Source organism: Mesoplodon mirus (genome assembly GCF_964341445.2).
Source record: "Mesoplodon mirus genome assembly, chromosome: 15".
Classification (NCBI taxonomy): domain Eukaryota; kingdom Metazoa; phylum Chordata; class Mammalia; order Artiodactyla; family Ziphiidae; genus Mesoplodon; species Mesoplodon mirus.
Genome location: NC_138991.1, coordinates 26,709,203 through 26,730,737, shown reverse-complemented (window position 1 = coordinate 26,730,737; position 21,535 = coordinate 26,709,203). Strand labels below are relative to the sequence as shown.

The window sequence follows — 21,535 nt, the reverse complement described above, 5'->3', positions numbered from 1 at the left end:
ACTGCTTATGTGATGGAAGAGATCAACTTCTATCACGTTTAAGTCACTGTTATTTGGATCTTTGTTAGCGCTGAAATATATCCTGGCTAATACATCTGACCCCTAGATCCCTAGATTAAGTCACTGTTATTTGGATCTTTGTTAGAGCTGAAATATATCCTGGCTAATACATCTGACCCCTAGATCCCTAAGGGAAGTCTTTTGAAGAATCTCTGGGAAAGGTTTTCCTTCTCGATAAAAAGACACACAAGAAGGGGAAACCCTTGGCCTCATCAAGTGTTGATAGCATCAAAACCAGAATAATGATGAGTAGTATCATGTCTGTATTGGTCCTACAACTGGTACAGCCCTCTTGCCAGCTGTGTTAGTTTGCTAGGGCTCCCATAACAAAATACCACAGACTGGGTGACTTAACAGAAATTTATTTTTTCACAGTTCCAGAGGCTAGAAGTCCAAGATCAAGGTGTCAGCAGGGCTGGTTTCTTCTGAGGCTCTCTCCTTGGCTTGCCGATGGCAGCATTCTCACTGTGTCCTTATATGGTCTTTCCTCTGTGTGTGTGTGCCCCTGGTGTCTCTGTGTGTTCAAATTCCTCTTCTTATAAGGACACCGACCAAGTTAGATTAGAACCCACACTATGGCCTCATTTTAACTTAATCACCTCTTTAAAGGTCTTCTCTCCCCAACAGCCACATTCTGAGGTACCGAGTGTGTGGGTTTCAACATATAAATTTTGGGGGTCGGGGGGACACAATTCAGCCTATAACACCAGCAAAGCAGAAGATGTAAGGAACTTGATGCCACTTTTGAGCTGCTCAATTAACCAGCCTTAAAATCACTTACCATTGGCTTTGTCTTGAGAGAGAATAAATTTCCCTTATGTCTAAGCCACTTTTGATCGGATAGTCTATTCTTGGTAGCCAGAAGTGTCGCATCTCATGCACTGAGTGTTCACACTGTACCCTCTGCCTGGAGTGACCTTCCTGTCCATACGCCCTTCAAAGCCTGGCTTGAATGCCACAGGCTTGGTGAATGGCTCCTGATTCTACCTTCCCCAAACAAGTCGCTTGCCTTGTATCAGAGTTCTTTGCCTGTGTGTCTTTCTCTCTCACCAGTTTAGGGGTCAGCATATGCACCGTACACCAGCTGCCACATTCCCCACCCAACCACCATCCCATGGCAATCCCTTTTTCATTGGGAGTAGATCTGGTTTTTCTAATCAGCACTCCAGGGCAGCCCCTGCCAATCAATTAGAGGTGGCTCAAAAGAGGTGAATCCTATTTGCCACAACTGTTAAGTCTTGAGGGCATGGACTTTGTTTTACTCACCTCTTTTTTGATTCACAAGCAACTTTATTAATAAGTGTTACCACTGTACGCTTCTGATCCCATTTAATCCCTGCAGCAGCCTTCTGAGGCAAGCACCATCATTATCCTGCTTTTGACACACGAGATTCTGGGACTCCAAGAGAAACTACTGGTTCAAGGTCATACACATTTGAACCTAGGTCCACCTGACTCTGCCCACTTCCACTGACATGTACTAACCACTTGATCTGTTCATGGCTCTGGGGTGTGCACTGCAGGGAACACAGAGATAGTTTGCTCTTTCTAGTGGCATTCAGAACACTTTTTGTCCTGTTTGAGATTCCCAGCAGTTCAGTGATGTTTGGAGTTATTCCAGGAATAATAGACATCCCCATCTTACAGATAGGGAAACTGAGGCTCAGAGAGAAGAAAAGGCTTACAAAAGTCAGTCATGGGGGACTTCCCTTGGAGGTCCAGCAGTTAAGACTTCACCTTCCAATGCAGTGGGTGCAGGTTCAATCCTTGGTCACGGAGCTTAAATCCCACATGCCTCGTGGCCAAAAAATCAAAAAAACATAAAACAGAAGTGATATTGTAACAAATTCAAAAAGACTTTAAAAATGGTCCACATCAGGAAAATCTTTTTTTTAAAAAAGTCAGTCTTGGAGGTGCCAAAGCGAGAGACCACCTTTCATTCCCTGCTGCCACTCTGAGGGTGGGAATTCAGGACCTGCTCAGGGGTTAACTGGGAGTTTGATGTCTGGGGCAGTCAGGGATTGGATAGCACATCCTGGCCTCTTCCTGTTGGCTCGTGGGGCTGAGGGAGATCTCACTTCCTGCTGTTGGGAGGTGACTGGCAGGATGTAGGGGAGCGGGTGGGGGTGGCTGTATGAGCCAGCACTAAGCAGCCTGGGCCATTTCCCCACCCCAGAAAGAGGGAGGGAGGGGAAGAGGGAAGGCTGGTGTCTGGGAGTCTCTGTCCGCTCTCACACCCAGAGCAGAGGGGAGCTCTGACCCTCGCTCCCACCAGCACTAACCTGGCACACCCAGGCTTTTAGAAAAAAATCAAAACAATCCTATGCATTGGCCCCTGCACTTCATCATTTCCAACTGCCTTCTTATCCACGGCCTGATGTCTTTCCTGCCATGTCTCTGACTGCAGGACAGGGTTTGGGGGATTATTGTTCTCGTTGGAAAGATGAGGAAACTGAGGCCCAGGGAGCTTACAATAAGCAACCTCCCTGGATCATACAGCAAATCAGTTCCAGGACTTAGGTCTCCAGAACCCAGGGGTCGTGGCAAGGTAAGGAGAGGTCAGTCAGAACCTTTTCAACTGTGGGTGGGCCACACAGAGGGCATAGGCCCTAGAGGAAAGGAACCAGGCTTCAGATCAGAGCCAGACCCAGCAGATATCCCAGGTCCTCCTCTCATTCACTGTGTCCCCTCCTTGCGTCAGCCTCTCCAATTGAGCGTGTTTTAAAAAATCTGTATAACGGTGGTACCCCAATATTGTGAAGAATAAGTGAGATGAAATATGTAAAGTGCTCAGTCCAGAACCACAAAGGGAACCTTGCCTCTCTAATATTATTCTCTCAAGAGACAGTAAAACAGCCCAGGACACACAGGTAAATAGTTAATATTTATTGAGTACCTCACATGTGCCAAGAGCCTTTCTAAGTGCATTTAATTCTTACGAGGTCACAAGGTCACAAGGTATTATGCCCATTTTACAGATGGGGAAATGGAGGCACAAGAGGTTACAGACCCAAGGTCATAACCCTAGTAAGTGACAAAGCCAGGATTCAAACTCAAACAGCCTGTCTCTGAAGCCCATGCATACCACCTCCCTTAACAGTAATGATTAATTTTTAAAATCATTACTTGCTCAGACACAATATTCCATAGTTTATGAAGCATTTTCCCACCCACTTCCATTTATTTCTCACCACACCAGCCCAGAGAGGAAGACAAGGTTTACTCCTAATTTATAAAGGGGAGGGGGAAACTGAGGCTGTGAAAGGGGGAACTAACCTGTCTTGCCAAGGTCACACAGCAAGGTCGGTGGCAGAAGAGGGGGTGGAACCTGGGACTTCCCGACTCCAAATTCAGGGGACCATTCCCAGCCTTACTCAACTCCCAAGCCCCCTAAATAGCAAGCCTGCTGGCTGGAGGCCTTGGGGGCTTTCTCCCCAGGCCAGTTGCTCTGGCTGGGCTTCCACTGTTCAGCTGGAGGGTCCCAAGGCTGCGTCCTCCACCCACCCCACACCCCACCGCTCACTATCACATGGGAGGGGCAGGAACTCCGGGACTGGTGGAGTTTCCGACGAGGCAGGAAAAAGAACAAAGGAACTGCATGGGGGGAGAAGGTGGAGGGGGGTGGCCAGGAGGGTGGCAGGAGTGGAGGGGACACTTCACCATGGAATATGAAGTCAAGAAAGGGAAAAAGGTAGGTGGGAGGTTGGAAGGGGTGCGGGGTAGAGAAATGTACCCGGAGTTGGAGAAGTGGGAAGCCTGGGGGGAGGAGGGGAGTGATGGGCAGTGAGTGGCATCAGGAGGGCCTTTCTTCTTATTGGGAAAGACCTTCCTCTCCACCCTTGGGCAGCCAGACATTTGGGCTGAAAATTCCCTAACCCGTCCCCCTGGGTGGCCTGTGCCATCCCAGGAATGGACAGATGGAGAGGCACCTTCCAGGAAAATCCAGCCAGTCAAATTAGTTTGGGAGATATTCTCAACCTGCTTCCCTGGTGTTCCTGGGGGTTCCCTCCTGCAGCTTCTCAGACCGAGGAACAAATAGACAGCCACCCAACAAACCCAGTCCCCTGCTCCCTGCCTCCCCAGACAGAAGGACATCAGCCAGGGCAATTCTGTGCTATGAGGCTGCCTATCCAGGCTCGAGACACCTGCCTGCTCCCCGCCGCTGGTTCCAACTGAGCCTGCCCCCTCCCTATCTTTATACAGGGCCCAGTTCTGCTCCAAAGACCTCAGCCTGGGGGTCATTCCCCCCACCGCTAGACCTTTACCCCTTCCTGACTCTCAGATATTTTCTAGTCTGGTTCTCTGGGCATCGCACCTGTTTGTCTTTGTGGTCCAGGGAGCCTCTGGGATTCTGACTCCTACCCCCACCCCCACTGAGCCCTCTTCCCCCAGGAAACCTAGATCCAGCTGTTTGAAAAGACTCCCACATGAACTGTGAGGGCTCCGAAGGGAGACAAGACATAGGTGCTTATTCTCTCTTGGTTCATTCCTTCTATAGATATTTATTTATTCAGCACCTATTATGTGCCAGGCACTGTGCCTGGTGCTGGTGATAATGCACTTGGTGAGCAAAGTCAGACAAGGTCCCTGCTCCCTCCCTGAAGCTCACATTCTAGTGAGGGAGACAACTATTAATTTTTTTAAAAAACCAATTAATGTAAAACTGCACAAAAGTCTCCGTACACAGTGCTGGGGGACAGAATGTTAAGGGACCCAGCCCTAGGCTGGTCAGTTTGAGCTGAGATCTGATGGGTGGAAGGAAAGAGGACAGGGCAAAGTGTTTCCGGCAGAGGAACAGCATGTGCAAAGCCCCATGGTAGGAAGGAATGTAGCAAGTAGGAAGAACTGAAAGATGGCCCTATAGCTGGAGGGCAGGGGTTAGGGGCAGTGTGGGGTGAGATGAGGCTGGAGAAGTGGGCAGGGGTGGACCACTGCGGGCCACAGACAAAGCATTCACCTCCCCACTCCACTCACACATACACACATACTCCCACATACAGGATAAAGGCCTGGCTCCATAGCTGGCATTCGAGCCCTCTATGACTTGTTCATCTCGTCATTCAGCCACAGCTACAACACACCTTCTCCAGGCTCGTGCTCGCCCTTGCAGCCCCCAGAGTTTTGCACATGCTGTGCCCTCTGCTTGGGATGCCCGTTCCCACATCGCTTGTTCTCATTTCTCAGAGCTTCCACGTACTTCATCCAGGCTCCATGATACTGATTTTAAAACTTGAGCTGGGCCTGCAGCAGAATCACCTGGAGTGCTTGTTAATACACGGATCATTGGGTCTCATCCCAGGTTCTGACCCAACAGGTTTGGGATGGAGCGCAAGGATGTAGATTTCTCTGAAGTTCACAGGCGATGCTGCTGCTGCTGGAGACCCAGGAACCACACACTGAGAACTGCTGCTCTAGAGCAGGGCTCACACTTTCCTGGGAGTTTAAATTCTGTTGGGATGGGCTGGGGCCCTGAAATTTGCTCCTTTAACCTTGATCCAGGCCATTTTTATGCAGGTGCCCACTGGATTAAACTTCAAGGTACCTGTTAACCATTTCTAATATTAAGGAAAGCACAGAAAATAGCTTAAATACCTGTGCACCCACCACTCAGCCACACTGAATGTTAATATTTTTCTGTACTTGTCCCAGCCTGGGTGGGGCTTCCTTAAACCTCAGCCTGGGCCTGCACAGGGCTTCTACCCTCACCTGCGTGTTTAGAATGGAAGGTTTGCAGCCAGACTGCCCAAGGTGAACAATTGGTTCTACCGCTACTAGCTGGTGACCCTCTCTGAGGCTGTTTCTCCACCTATAAAATGGGAATCATAGAGCTACCCCCTCTGCAGAGTTTTTGTAAGAATTAAATTAGGTAATGTCAGTAAAAGGCTGCACACGTAAGTGCTGAATAAGACCAAGTCAGTTGCTGTTATTACTGTTCTTCCCCCCACGCCCCCGCCTCCCCCAGGGCTTCGTGTCCCCCATCCGGAGGCTGGTGTTCCCGAAGGCTGGGCGCCGGGCAGCCTTTCGAAGCAGTGTGAGCCGCCGGCCCCTGCATTCGATGCCCCTTTATCCCCCCGACTACCTCATCGACCCCCAGATTCTGCTGTGTGACTATCTGGAGAAAGAGGTCAAGGTACTTTTGGGATGAGCGGGAGGGGTGGGAAGAATCTTGAGATAAGGGGTTGGGGGGAAAGTTTTCCTCAGCCCTCTTAGGTTACCTGGCTGGATCTGAAAATTAAACTGAACAAAGATTAACAGGAGAAAAGCACACACATTTTATTAAATTTTTACATGTACATGAGAGCCTTCAGAAGAGAATGGAAGACCCTGAGAAGTGACCAGAGCAGGAAGCTTTTATACTTTTTGATAAAGAAACAATAAATCTGTGAAGAATGGACAAGGCAGGGGGGTTTGGAGGGGGCTGGTAAATGGTGAAAGAGGAACAAGGTTTGTTTATACAGACTTCTCGGCCCTCAATTCCCTGTCCCTGGTGATAAGGATGTCTCCCTTCCTACTGGTACCCTGAAAGGAGGGTACCCTTCACCAGGGAGATTTATCGCCTGCTTTGAGGGAAGATGCTTGAGGTGGGGGAAGTTAGAGTGACCTTCCTGCTTCTGCTGTTTTCTCATACTCCTTCAGTTTAAGATATTCAGTGTGCCAAGGTGCCATATTTTAGGGAGGCATGTTCTGGATCCCATCAGGAAAGACCTTACCTCTCCCCCACACCAACCCCTGACCAGCCTGTCTCACACAGGGGAGGCTCAGGGGAAAGAGGCCTGGGTTCAAGGCAGCCTTGCCCCTGAATTATGCTGGGAACCCTCAATAAGTGACCTCCACCTGTTCAGCCTCAGTGTTGCCATCTCAACACGGGGCTCAAAGCCTACCCCGAGGGGAGAGCAGATGGGAAGGTGCCCTGTGCACCAAAAAGCCAGACCGTCCTGTGAGATTTTACTGCAGTGACGTTGCTGCTACTTGGACAGTGTCCAGCTTAAAGGAAGCCAGTTGTGCAGGCCACATGGACTTAGGCCAACTCAAGGGCTTTACTTCTACTTCATGAACACCATGAAGGAGCAGTGGAGAATCCTCACTGCCCAATAAAGACTGATATGGGGGTAGGAGTGTCAGATTTAGCAAAAACAGGCACCCAGTTAAGTTTGAATTTTGGTGGGGGAGGGATAAATTAGAGTTTGGGATTAACAGATACACACTACTATATATAAAATAGATAAACAACAAGGACCTATTGTATAACACAGGGAACTATATTCAATATCTTATAATAACCTATAATGGAAAAGAATATGTATTTGAATCACTTTGCTAAATACCTGAAACTAACACTGTAAATCAATTATATTTCAACAAAAAAAATTTTTTAATTTGAATTTCAGATCGGCGACGAGTACTTTTTTAGTATTGATATTAGTTGTTTATGTGAAAACCAAGTTTAACTGGCATCTTGTATTTTATCTGGCAGCCCTATATGAAGAGAAAAGCTAACTTAAAAAATTGGGAACTGAAATTTCATAGAGAATAAAAAGAAAAGAAATGGTATGATTGGTAGAATCACCTAGAAGAATAAAACTAAAAATATCTTAAAAAGTTAATTCTTATATTAAATAACATTTAAGTGTGATAACATTAAGCTATAACTAAGAATGAATGAAGAATTAATTAACTATTACTATTAATTTAATTTGGGGCATCACTTTTCTGACAAAATTATATACTAATTGGATACAACATTCTTCCCTTCCCATTTGACTTCTGCAACAAGATCATAAAGAGGGCCAGTGACCTGCACAGTCAGTTGACACTGGTGCTTGGGGTGCACAGAGCCACTCAGGCCAAGCAGGAAATTCAAGCTATTCTAATGACTTTTGTTTCTGCCATAGCTAAATAACTATGTGCTCATAAAATAAGCTTATTTTAGCAAAAATAAGCTAGCAGTGAGAGGACTCTGGTGTGTGGAGTCCAGTTTTGCCCTTTTTAGCTCTATAATATTGGGCAGGTTATTTGGCTTTGCTGTGCCTTAGTTTTCTCATCCTTAAAGCGATGATGAATGAGTGCATAAAACTCTCAGGACTATGCCTGGCTCCTACGATGGCTTTAATAACAGTTATTATCAGGCTATTATTATTAATTCAGATATTTTTATCTCAGTCTACCCGCACTGTGTCAGTGAGGAGGTCAGGGTCCTCCAAGGCTTCAGCGAGACCTCTCTCTGCCCTTTTCCCACCACCCCCGCCCCCGCCCCATTTCCATCCAGTTCCTGGGCCACCTCACCTGGGTCACCTCCTCACTGAACCCCTCCAGCCGGGACGAGCTCCTGCAGCTGCTGGACACGGCCAGGGTGAGGCTCCGGGAGAGGGGAGGGCAGGGTCTGGTCCCCTACCTCTCCCACCCGAGGCCCCCGGGACTCAGGAGATCCGACCCACCCCGCAGCAGCTGAAGGAGCTGCCGCTGAAGACCACAGCGGAGCAGGACAGCATCCTGAGCCTGTCGGCCCGCTGCCTGCTGCTCACCTGGCGCGACAACGAGGAGCTCATCTTGCGTATCCCCACGCACGAGATCGCCGCTGCCTCCTACCTGCAGGACGACGCGCTGCACCTGCTGGTGCTTAAGACCGGTACGGCAGGCGGGGCCTGGCAGGGACGGGGCGGGGGAGGTGAAGGAGTAGAGAAAGGGCCCAACACCTAGTCTTGGGCATGGGCGTGACCTGGGGCAGGGGCGGGGCCTGAGGCTGGATAATTGGGTGATGGAAAGACCTGACCAAACTACCCTGAGACTAGGGATAGGACATGGCTGTTTGCAAGAAGAGGAAGCCCAAGGTTGAGGCTTGAAGGGGGGGCGGGCTGACCCACCACCTTCGAAACGGTGGAGAAGCCAGAATCCTGAGGCCGGAAGTTAAAGGGCGTGATGAAGGGTGGTAGCAAGGCTCTGAGGCTAGAAGGGAACCTGCGGCAGAGGCGGAGTCTCATCTAGGGGTGGGGCCATACACTGGGGAGGCGGAGCTCGCGGCAGGGGTATCTTGGTGGGAGATGTCAGACCCTGCCATACTAGGGGCGGGGCCTGAGGCCAGGGGAGGGGTTGAAGGGAAGCCGGAAGCCAAGGAGGTGTTCCTGAAACCCGGGACAGGGTCCGAGTTAAGGGTAAAGAAGGAGGGGACAGCCTGACCACTACTCTCAGACCAGACGGCAGCGTCTGGGAGGCAAGGGGCGTCGGAATGGGGTGGGGCGGGTGGGAACTGCCGAACCCAGGGGTGGAGCCTGAGGGTGGGGGCGGGACCCAAAAGTAAGGACCCGTAGTGGGGCGGGGTCCGGCCTCCTGACTTTGAAGCCAGGGGTGGAGCCTGAGGGTGGGGGCGGAGCCAGACAAGGCTGGACCCCTTCTCCGCCCAACCACCCCCGCAGCGGCGGGGTCAGGACGCTCAGCTGGCCTCGGGAGAGGGCTCTCAGCCCGGATCTCCTGCTTCTGACGGCCACCCGGCCTTTCCTAGGTCTGGGCGTGGACCCGGTGCCAGCCGGAGTAGACGCCAGCCCCGGCGGCGCGGGGCGCGACCCGGGCCCGCCCGGGGCGGCGCCCGAGAAGCGGCGGGTGGGCGCCACGGAGCGGCGCCACACCATCTGCAGCCTTGACTGGCGGATGGCGTGGGGCGGGAGCGCGGGCGCCGAGGCCCGGGCGGGGGGCGGCGGCGGCGGCAGCCTGGAGCGCCAGCGCGCCGGGGCGCGGGCGTCGGGCAGCTGGGAGCGGCGGCAGACGTTCAGCGGCAGCTGGGAGCGGCGGAACGGCGGCGGCGGCGGCGGCGGCGCCGCGGGCAAGCCGGGCGGCAGCTGGGAGCGGAGGCAGGCGGGAGGCGGCGGCAGCTGGGAGCGGCGCCACCCGGGCCCCAACCCGCTCGACCCGCAGGACCCCAGCCCCGACGCCTACTGCAACCTGGTCATCCTGGCTGTGGCCAACAGGGTGAGCCCGAGGGCATCCCGCGCCCCTGCGCCCTGCCTCCCCGGCGCGACTTCACCGCCCCGCCACCCCCGCCCCACCAAGTTCCTGGAGTCTACCCCAGCCCCTTTTCTTTTCCCTCCTTCGGCCCTACTGCCCAGAACTTCAGATAATACCTGTGTGCCCATGACGCCAGAAGGCTTTTACTCCAGCCCCAGGACACCTCCCCCTTGCTGTCCCAATGGGATGAAAGCTCAAAATGACCCAGACATGATCTAACCCTTCATCCAGCCCTGCTCCTTCTCCAAAGTCGTCAATGTCCACACTACCACAGTAACAATCATGAGGACAGTAATCACCAGCACGAATTCAGTGCCGACCTGTGCCAGACAGGAATCCAGCATTAAGTCATTTCATTCTCACAGTAACCCCTAGAGGCAAATATTACCACCATTCCCATTCTATAGAGAAGGAAACAGACCCAGAGGCTAAGCAACTTGTGCAAGGTCACACAGGAAGCAGGTGGTGATTTCAGCATTGGGACCCAGAAGTTCAGAGCCTGTACTCTTGATAACAATGGCCATCACCCAAGGCAGAAGACTTCCGGCCATTCTTGCCCCACCCCCCATCCTCCACATTCACCCTTGCTTTTATTCATTTGACCATGTTCATTGAGCGCCAGCTTGTGCTAGGCATTGGGCTAGGTGCCATGGATACAGAGATGAACAAAGACATATTTAGTGCCCTCCCTTAGGGAGCTCACCATCTAGCAGACACCTCCAAACCCTGAGCCTTGTAAGCTGTTTCTCTGGCCCAGGGCCCTGAACTCCCTCTATATATAAACCCCACATGGTGAACAAAACAGACACCGTGCCTGTCTAGAGAGAGAGGTGGATAGTAACCAGTAAACTCAGGCTCTGGTGCTGACTTGAAACATTTTCTCACTTGGTGTCCAGATCTGCACATTCTCCTGGTTTTCCTACCTCCCTGGCTGCTGCTCCTCAAGAGCTGGTGCCTCCTCTTCTCACCAGTCTCTTGAGGTTGGACTGTCCCAGGCTTAGTCCTTGATCCTCTTTCTCCTTTATCTACACTCATTTCTAGGTGGCCTTCTCTAGTGAGAACTCCCCCAAATGTTACCTCCCACCAAATCTCCACATCTGTGTCTCCACTCAGCCTCTCCGTTCAAAGGTCTAACGACCAGAGCTGAGCGCCCAGCCTTCTCCCCAGACCTGCTCCTCCCTTGTTCTCCCTGTCTTGATGAATGGCAGCTCTGTCCTTCCATTGCTCAGACCAAAACCCTGCAGCACTCCTTGGCTCCTGTCTCTCACACAACCCACATCCACTCTGTCAACAAATCCTGTTGGCCCTATTTCTAAAATATAACCAAAGTGCATCTACTTCTCCCCACGCTCCATTGTCCCCCCCCTCCCAGGTCCATGCTCCATCTTCCCCCATCTGGGTCATTCACTCACCCCTCACTGGTTTGGCCATTGCTCAGAATCTGTTCCCCCACACGGTCAGAGAAGTCCTGTTAACACAAAAGTCACATCGTGTCACTGCTCAAAACTTTTCAGTGGCTCCCCAGTTCACTCAGTAAAATCTAATGTCCTTACAACTGTTTATAAGGCTACCTACCTTATAATGGTGGCCTAGCCACCATCCTCATTTCCTCTCTAGCCTCATCTCAAGACACCTGTGCATTCTGGATGGTTCACTGTGGTATCCCCAGCCCCCAGGACAGTGCCTGGCACATGATAGGTGCTCAATAAATATACTGAATAGATGGATTAGTGAGTACTATGTTACTATACCTTGTGATGGGGACCAAGTAGAAAAGCAGGTTGCAATGATAATGAGGGACGAGATCCATTTTCCAGAGGGAAAGTGAGTTTGTGCCTTTTAAACTGAAATGTGTAAGAGAGAAGGAAGCAGCAGGGCAAAGAGTCAAGAAAGCAAATTCCAGGCAGAGGGAACAGTGTACCCTGTTTACCCACTGGGCTGTGAGGGCTTTAGGCCTCATCTAATTCACCTCTGAGACTCCACAGCCTGGCCCAGTGCTTGCCACACAGTGGGACTAAATAATAATTTGTGGAATGAGTAAATAAATAAGGGTTGTTTTCTAGGAGTAACTGAGCCTCTGGCCTCCAATCTGAGGCATCATGGTCCCAAGGAGGGTACAGGAGTTAGAGTCAAAAAACCTGGGTGCCAATATTAACCAAAGCCATGAGCCTGCTGGGTGGGCCTGGGCAAGTCACTTAACCACTCTAAGCCTCCATGTCTTTCATTATAAAATAAGGATGCCCTCTTCCCTGTCCATTTGGTAGAGCTATTATAAGGGTCAATCCTGGTTTAATGATAATTTCACTCCCTCATCCCAAAATGCCTGTCCTGGGTTACATTTTAATTTACTCCCTGGACTGGCTTTTTTAGAAGCACAATATAAGAAGTGGCTTCATGAAGTTGGTCTCTTCATTAGTTGTTGTCTTTCCGTGTCTCTTGCTTAAAGACTTAAAGAGGTAAATCAAAGAGGCAAATTCCTCTTCAAATTTGCGATCTCAAAAAAGTTGCACCCAAGAACTTAAATGCCTGCCTTCTATCAGGGACTGAACTTTATGTGTTCATCCTGCTTCCATTTTTGCCTTGGGTGCCAGGAAGCTCATATCTAAATATGGCATAGTAACTCTGTTGAGCAGTAGTAACTGTTGAGCCTAACATTTTCATACAGTTAATTCTTCCTTTCCTCTTAACTAGGCATTAGGAGACCTGGGTTCTAGTTCTGGCTAATCACTTTACCTCTCTGGGCTTCAGCTTCCTACGTGTAAATTAAACTAAATTAGGGCTTATTTTAGATAAGCTTCAGGAGGCCCCATAATTCTCCCAGAAATTTGGGGTGCATGTGTGCATTTTTCAGGGCAGAAGAGTTACCTTTGTCACTGGATTCTGTAAAGGCTAGTGAGTGGCTATTTCTATAAAGGCCACCCAGAGCGTGGCCATATAATTTTGATGAAAAATGTCCTCAAAGTCAGTTTAAAGGCTCCCATAGTTGTGTGCGTGCCCTTGTGTGCCTCCTCACACTGCGTCTTTAGGAAGCAGGGGCATTGTGGTCCCTGGAGAAGGCCTGAGCTCTGTCCTCCTCTCTGGGCCAGGATGCTGCAGAGGAGTCCTGCGCCCTCATCTGTCAGGTCTTCCAGATCATCTACGGGGACCAAAGCATCGAATGCGTGGACCGGGCCGGCTACCACTACACGTCCACACCCGAACGGCCGTGGCTCTGCAGCCGCAGTGAGTACTCCAACTCCTGGCGGCCCCTCCTGTGAAACATCCTGAAAGGCCAGAGGAGGGGCGGGGTGTCCCAGGACTGGGGCCAATGAAAGCCCTTAGGGGTCCTGACCTCTACAGCAATTACAGCATACCCCCGATATGTCGCTAAAATAAAATGTCAAATTTCATAATGACCCCAAACGTAGTTTCAGAATGAGACCCTCAGAGCTGAACTCTCTCTCCCTTTTGTTTTTTGGTGTCCCCGCTTTGCCAAAACCTAAGCACATGCATTGTCAGTTTACTGAGCCATCTAGTCCCACTAGGACTCTAGGTCAAAACCAAGATTTCCAGACTGGTCCTTGAATGCCTTCAAGGGCTGGAATGAGAATGAGACCAATAGAGGTATTCGTTGATCACCAACTATGTGCCAAGCACAGGGCCGATGCGCCAAATCTTATTTAATCCACGTAACAACCTTGTCTGTCCTGTTTGCCACTGTATCCCCTGTGCCTAACACAGGACCAGGGATGGATGCTCAAGGCGTATTTTCTGAATGGATGAAAGAACGCTCTGAGGCCTTATGAATACAATGTTTACAGATGAGGACATTAAGGCTCAGAGTAGTCAATAAATATCTCAGGGTCACACAGCTGGTAAATGGCAGAGTCAGCATTCAAACGCAGGTGCATCTGATTCTAAAGCTTCCATCTGCAACAGCCTCACTCCCCATGCTGCCTTCAGGGCCATTAAGTGAACGTCCTCAGCCACAGCCCCCTGAGCGCGGTCCCTGTTTGCATAGCTCAGGCAATGGGGAGCCGGCTCCTTCCTTCTGGAGGCACTCACATCTGTGGGAACTGTGGTTATTGAGAATTTGGGAAAGTTCATTGACTCTCCCAGGGATGATGGACAAATAAAGGAGATAACTCAACAGATATTTCAACAAATTCATTCATTCAACAAGTATTTCTTGAACACCTGTCTGTCGGATCCTGCTAATCCCGAGGATGTACTGGCGAGTAAAGCCAGATGTGGCCCTCCCTCTGAGGCGTGCAGTGCTGAAGTAGGCCGACAGTAATTAAATAGTTACACAAATAAAATGTAACCACACACCGTGTCATGAGAATGTATAATGAGGAACCAGCGGGGCCTGGAAAGTCAGGGGAGTGTCCTGAGGAAGTGACACTAAGTGAGCCAAGATGGGCAGGGGGAGGCCAGTAGCTGGATTCACTGAGATGACAGGGACAGGGACAGAGAAAGCTCTCTGTACCCGGTGCTCCTTCCTCCTCTTGATTTTGAGCTCCTTGCCCTCAAAGTTCTTTTTTCTCTCTCTCAAACATATACAGTTTACAAAGCGCTACCTCGCCTGTTCCCTGGCTTGCTCTCCCCAAGGCCCCCCTGAGGTAGGCAGGAAGGTGGTATTGTCCCAACCTTGGGGAAGTTGAGTGCCAGGAGAGGAGAGGTGCGTTGCCCAAGGTTGGCTGTGTGTTGCCAGTGGGGGCAGGAATCATGGTCAGAAACTTCCAGTGGCTGCCCATTTCACCCAGAGTGAAAGCTAACACCCGTGCGGTCACTAACAAGGCCATTCATGCTCCAGCCGCCATCCTTACTCCAGGGTGGGGCTGAGCTTGGGGCCTCAGGGAGCCAGAGATGTTGGCCCCCGCTTTGCCGCCTCTGACCGCCCTCTGTCTGCTGCCCCCAGGTGAGAGCTGCCGCACGGATGGGACTTACGCCTATGATGCCGACTTCAGCTGCTGCAGCTCCTTGTGGGTACCGTCCTTCTCAGGGACCCCACTCTGGTCCCCTCTGTCCCTGCACAAACAGGGTTGCTCTTCTAGGCATTCTTGAGCCCCTACAGGCAAGAAAGGGTGGGAGAAAGTGACTCCATCTTGATTTGTGCTGAGATGCTAGGCCCTGAGGGTGCGGGGAACCTGAACTTCCCAGGCTCTGGTGAGCTTATAGGATCTGAACCCCTGAGAGACAGACAGGGCAGCCACAACTCACAACTAGGTTCACATGGGCCTGCGGCTCCTTCCCAGTCATCCAGACACAGTGGCCTGCAGAGGCCAAAATCACAGCTAATGCCAAAAAGTCATTTTGGCTCTATGGAATAGAGAATCCTAAAAAAGAGTAGCTTTAAAAAGGATAAAGCTTTTTTCCCCTGTCTCTTACATAAAATACACAAGGAGTTTATGGCCTTATGGTCATTAAGGGCTCGGGCTTATCTTTTCCTCCCTCTCTAACACTTGCTTCCATCCTCAAGGTCACCTCATGGGCCCAGATAGTGGCTATAGCTCCAGCCATCACAGTAGCATACCAGGAATCTCTTTAAAGAAAGAGCTTTGCTAGAATTCCTACCTGACGGCTTCTGCTTACATCTCATTGGCCAGAACTTGGTCTCATGGCCATAACTAGCTATAAGCAAGTCTGGAAAATGTAGGTTTAAAAAAAAAAATTTCACTTGGGAACATTGTCCAGGGTTCTATTTAGGGTGACCGACCACCCCAGTTTGCCCAGGATTTAGGGGTTCCCCAAAACATGGAAGTTTCAGTGCTGTAACCAGGAAAGCCCCAGGAAAACTGGGACAAGTTGGTCACCTTAGTTCTGTTACTAAGGCCTTTGGCTTGACAAGGGACAGTCTCTGCCAATGATATAGGCTTACTTCCCCCCGCCCCCCTTTTCAGAGGCAATATACTTGCTTAATACTGTGCACTCTTAGGCCAGTTCTTAAACAACCTGCTATCTGCTAGAGAGATGACAGTCATGACAATGACTAACTTTAGAACTTGCTGTCTGCCAAGTGCTATTCTATAATGCACCTCATTTTTTTTTTTTTTTTTTTTTTTTTTTGCGTTACGCGGGCCTCTCACTGTTGTGGCCTCTCCCGTTGCGGAGCACAGGCTCCAGACGCACAGGCTCAGCGGCCATGGCTCACGGGCCTAGCAGCTCCGTGGCATGTGGGATCTTCCCGGACTGGGGCACGAACCCGTGTCCCCTGCATCGGCAGGCGGACTCTCAACCACTGCGCCACCAGGGAAGCCCTGCACTTCATTTTTAAAATCAACATAGCAACATTACAGTAGCTACTGTTTATTTACTGCTTAGTCCATGACTCTAAGTACTTTACAAATATTAACTCCTCTGTTTCTTACAATGACACCAATTTTTTTTTTTTTTTTTTTTTTTGCGGTACGCGGGCCTCTCACTGTTGTGGCCTCTCCCATTGCGGAGCACAGGCTCCGGACGCGCAGGCTCAGCAGCCATGGCTCACGGGCCTAGCCGCTCCGCGGCATGTGGGATCTTCCCGGACCGGGGCACGAACCCGTGTCCCTTGCATCGGCAGGCAGACTCTCAACCACTGCGCCACCAGGGAAGCCCAATGACACCAATTTTTATCATCCCATTTTACAGATAGAGAAACTGAAGAATAGAGAAGTAACTTGACCCAAGGTCAAGCAGCTAGTAAGTTGTAGGCCTGCGATTTGAACCCAGACAGGCTGGCTCCAGAATCCACACTAAGCGTATACTGCTTCTCTGGAGGTAATAATTGAAGATGGTTCTGGAACAATGTAGAGACCAGGAGGCAGGAGCCCAAGGTTGACTTTTATTTAAGCAATATTTATTGAGTACCTACCATGTGCCAGGCACTGTGCTCTGTGCTAGGGATACAGTGGGGAGCAAGACAAGGACGAGGCCTGTGCTTGGCACACAGTAGGTACTCAACAAACAAGAAAACCAGGTCCCTGCTCTTGCATGGTTTACAAGGTAGCACAGGAGACAATGAAATCATTATTTAGTAATAATAAGCATCAACAGTAATAAACACTCAAGAGAAGCTCAGAGTGCTGTGAGAGAGGCTGTGGAAACCCTACCTCATCTGGGGAGTCAGGAGGGCCTCTCCGAGGAGATGACACTTGAACTGAGAACTGACAGATAAAAGGGGGAAGAGCGCTCCAGGTATAGGAAACAGCAAGTGCAAGGATGCTGAAGCGGGATCCACTTGGCATGTTTGAGGAGCAGCCAGGAGGCCACTATGGCTGCAGCAGAGGGTGTGAAGGACAGAGTGGTTAGAGAGGAGATCTGGTGGGGGCATCGGAAAGGCCTTCATGTCATGGGTAGACTTACAGACTTTGTGACCACATTTGACAGAGGGTCTAACCCATTCTAGAGGGATCAGGGAAAACTTTCCTGAGGAGGTGACATTTAAGATCCAATGGTGAGGAAGAGTTAGCTGAGCAAAAGACAGGGAAAGAGAGGCATTCCAGGCAGAGGGAACAGCATGTGCAAAGGCCCAGAGGTGAGGAGGTACTTGGAGTATTAGAAGAAAAGACAGAAGGCAGGGTGACCTGAGCACAAACAGCAAGGGGGAGACGAGGCTTGAGAGGTGGTGCATGGCCAGATCATATGGGGCCTCGAAGGCCAAAATGGGATATAGGATGAGGCCCCAGGCCCAGAGCACTGGTGGCTGCGCCCTCCCACCTTCAGCCTACCACGTGGAGAGGAGCTGGAGGGAGGCGAGTGAGGGCCCCTTCCCCCCCTGTCTCTGCAGCAATGGCTCCCAGGACACATTTGAAGCCTGTTACAGCGGCACGTCCACACCCTCTTTCCATGGCTCCCACTGCAGCGGCAGCGACCACAGCAGCCTGGGCCTCGAGCAGTTGCAGGATTACATGGTCACGGTGAGCTGGGGCAGGCAGTGTGAACAGCATAAGCAAGGGCCTGGAGAACACATGGGGTATTTCAGGCATCATGAATAATTCTGGACATAACTGAAGCATAAGACCTCAGAGGTCAGGGCAGGGCATGAGGTTAGGAGAGCAAACAGAGTCAGCTGTGAAAGGCCTTAAGTAATGTCAACTAGCAGTGAGTGTTGACTTTATACCAAGCACTGTTCTGAGCACCTTTAATGCATCATTTCTTTTCATCCTTTCAACAACCCAAGAAGGAAATGCCTTCATTATCCTCACTCCTCACGTTGCAGATGAAGAAAGCGAGGGTTAAGGAGGTTGTCACCTACCCACGATCACAGAGCTGGTCAGTGAAGGGGCCAGGATTTGAAATCGGGCAGCTTGAGTCCACATCCCATTCTTAGATGCAGCCCAAGGGGTCTGGATGTCCCCCAGTAGGCCGGGTTTTCACAGGAGGGCTGGGCTGGATACACCCTTAGCGAGGGCTCTGGGTCTTTTAGGCAGGGGTTGGGTGGGGGTTGCTCTTGGGATTAATCTCGAATGGTGTCCCTGACAGTTGCGGAGTAAGCTGGGGCCCCCTGAGATCCAGCAGTTTGCACTGCTGCTGCGGGACTACCGGCTGGGGCTGCCCATCCAGGACTATTGTGCAGGCCTGCTGAAGCTCTACGGAGACCGGCGCAAGTTCCTCCTGCTTGGTGAGCCCCCTGCCCAGGCTGGGAGTGTTTACTCTTTATCCCTCGGCCTCCCATAAAGCCGACATCATGAGATCCATGAGGCAAACAGGGAAACCAAAGTGCAGAGAGGGGAAGAGACTTGCCTGCAGTCAGAGCCGGGAGAGAGAGCACACAGGTGTAACCATTTCACCCTCACAGCAAAGCTGGGAGAGGATATGATTCTTCCCATTCTACTCCATGAGGAATCTGAGGCTCAGAGAGGCTAAGGAACTCTTCCCACTGATTCTTCCGTGGGAGGGAAAGGCTTGACCCCGAGGAATCACCCTGCCCCTCGGCCTGCAGGGATGCGGCCCTTCATTCCGGACCAGGACATCGGCTACTTCGAGGGCTTCCTGGAGGGCGTGGGCATCCGCGAGGGCGGCATCCTCACCGACAGCTTCGGCCGCATCAAACGCAGCATGAGCTCCACGTCGGCGTCAGCCGTGCGCAGCTACGACGGCGCGGCCCAGCGGCCCGAGGCGCAGGCCTTCCACCGGCTGCTGGCTGACATCACGCACGACATCGAGGCGCTGGCCCCAGACGACGACGACGAAAGCACTGACGAGGAGGCCCGGGGCTCCCCGAGCGGGGGCGACGCGGCCGAGGACAACTACCTGTAGCCTGTGCCACCGCCCATGCGGAGGGCGGGGAAGGGTGTGGCCCCAAGACCCCGCCCCTGAGTCTCACTCACCGTTGCCTGTGGGACCCCATCCCCAGACCTCCTCCTCAAACCCCAACCGGGTCTCCACCCTCCCGGGGTCTCTGTCCCTACTCCCGGGGCTCCGGTCGCTGCAGTACCGAGAATGTCCTGCAGGGGGCGGGATCCTAACCGGGATTTGGCAGCCCCTAGGCCGGCTGGGGTGGACTGCGAACTTCTTTGTCCCACTAGCCCCGAGGGTTCGGCCTCTGGACTCTCCCTCCTCCTCGAGACTCCGCAGCTTTCTGGAGACCAAGGGAGGGATGAAGAGTGGGCTCCACCTGCTGGCCGGTTGAGAAAATAATTCTCAGAGCCCAAAGACCTCTGTTCCTCTTATTTTACAGTTTGAGAAACAGGTTCAAGAGAAGGGACTTGAGGGAGTCTCCTGATTCCCCTTAGATATTACCTCAAACTGACCATACTAAATGGTGTAGAGGGTCTTTTTAAAGCTCTAAAAGGCAGGGTCTCCCCTTCGCAGGTGGAATTAGATCGTTAGTGTGGAATAGAGGTTTCTTTCTACTGAGAGTCAACCCAGAGGTGGACGATTTGGGTCTCAGTCCTGGCGCTAAGGCTCTGAACAGGTTGCTTGTCCAGATCTTGCATTTGGAGCCAGACAGGCTAGGCCTCCTGTCTGGTAGCAGTTCTAGCCTCTCTGCGTCTCCATTTCCTCTTCTGACCATGAAGTCGGCCCCACCCACCTCACAGGGGGGTCATAGGGATGACTGAAGGTCAAGACCTTAGTGCTGGGTCTAGCACATGATAAGCACTCAATAAATGCTGTTCCCTTCCACATCGAACACTTTCTGACTCAGTTTACCTGTCTTTACCTGTGTGCAATGGGACAGGAACTGAGGTGGAGGTGAGAAGACCCTCAGGGAGTTCACAGTTTGGGAGGAGGAAATAGGAATTGTCCCTCACAGGTCTATTACAGCCTGGCTCTGTGCTCGAGGCCCAAATGAAAAGTACCCAAGATTCCGCAGACAAGCCGTCGCATCTGGGGTAGTCAAAGAAGTCTGAAGACAGGGCTGGAGGGGAAGAGAAGTCAGCATAAGGACAGGACTCAGCACAGCCTCAGTAAAGGCTCAGAGGCTGAAAGAAAGAAGCCCTGAGAAGAGGCAAGAGAATTGCATAGAAGAGCTAAAATTTATTTGTAGAACTTTACATGGCCTTCCATGGCCAGACACAGGGCACTTACCGTGAGGTAGGTACTATTATCACGATTGTTAAAATAATATCATTATTATTATTAGGGCTTCAGATACAGAGAGTTCCTTGAGTTATACTCAGTTCGTGGCAAATGACCATCCCATCATAACTGATCCATGAAAGGCCCTTCTGATGTCTGTCTTTGTTTTTTATTCCCCGAACTCCATCCACAGATCCCCACAATCCTTCCCCTCCCTACAATAGGCACCCACTCCTATGTGTTGATATATATCCCTGGACATAAAATGTACAATGTCTTCTGTGTGTGTGTTTATATTACGTAAATGGTATTGCATAAGGATCTCATTCTGTTGTTTCCTTTTTCACTCCATAATATGTTTTTAAGATCTACTCATGTTGGGACTTCCCTGGTGATGCAGCCGTTAAGAATCTGCCTGCCAATGCAGGGGACATGGGTTTGAGCCTTGGTCCGGGAAGATTCCACACGCCATGGAGCAACTAAGCCCGGGCGCCACAACTACCGAGCCTGTGCTCTAGAGCCCGCGCGCCACAACTACTGAAGCTCGCGCACCTAAAGCCCGTGCTCTGCAACAAGAGAAGCCACCACAATAAGAGGTCCGAGCACCACAACGAAGAGTAGACCCAGCTCGCCACAACTAGAGAAAGCCCTCGCGCAGCAGCGAAGACCCAATGCAGCCAAAAATAAATAAATTTATTTTAAAAAAAAGATCTACTCAAGTTGCTGTGTAAAACCTAAATTATTACATCCAACCACTGCAAAATATTCCAAGCTGAGCATCCACTGTTTTATTTATCCATTCCCCCAGTGATGGACGCTCAGGTTGCTTCCAGTTCTCTCTTACCATAAACCACACCGTGATGAACATCTTTGTGCATGACCCTTATGGGGCTGTGTGAAAATTTCTTTGAGCTCTATACCCAAGAGTAGAATTACTAGAGCATCTCTGTTTTAATTTTCACTAAAATCTGCTAGGATGACTCCACTAGTAGCGTGT

The 21,535-nt window shown here is 51.0% G+C and overlaps 1 protein-coding gene across 2 annotated transcripts; it reads left to right on the top strand.

Annotated features, from left to right (window-relative positions):
- Positions 1 to 3,702: 3,702 nt before the first annotated feature.
- On the top strand, positions 3,703 to 21,400 carry CCM2L (CCM2 like scaffold protein). 2 transcript variants are annotated; one of them, XR_014296068.1, is made up of 11 exons: positions 3,703 to 3,751; positions 6,023 to 6,190; positions 8,327 to 8,410; positions 8,503 to 8,686; positions 9,557 to 10,020; positions 13,143 to 13,278; positions 14,957 to 15,020; positions 17,804 to 17,933; positions 18,499 to 18,637; positions 18,959 to 20,553; positions 20,905 to 21,400. XR_014296068.1 is itself a non-coding variant. In XM_082644645.1 (10 exons), exons 1-10 carry the CDS (start codon positions 3,722 to 3,724, stop codon positions 19,273 to 19,275), a joined length of 1,716 nt encoding a protein of 571 aa, XP_082500771.1. In that variant the 5' UTR covers positions 3,703 to 3,721; the 3' UTR covers positions 19,276 to 20,815. The 2 variants fall into 2 exon arrangements, 1 of the variants encoding a protein (XP_082500771.1); XM_082644645.1 differs by lacking the exon at positions 20,905 to 21,400 and having other exon boundaries at positions 18,959 to 20,815.
- The last annotated feature ends 135 nt before the right edge of the window (positions 21,401 to 21,535 follow it).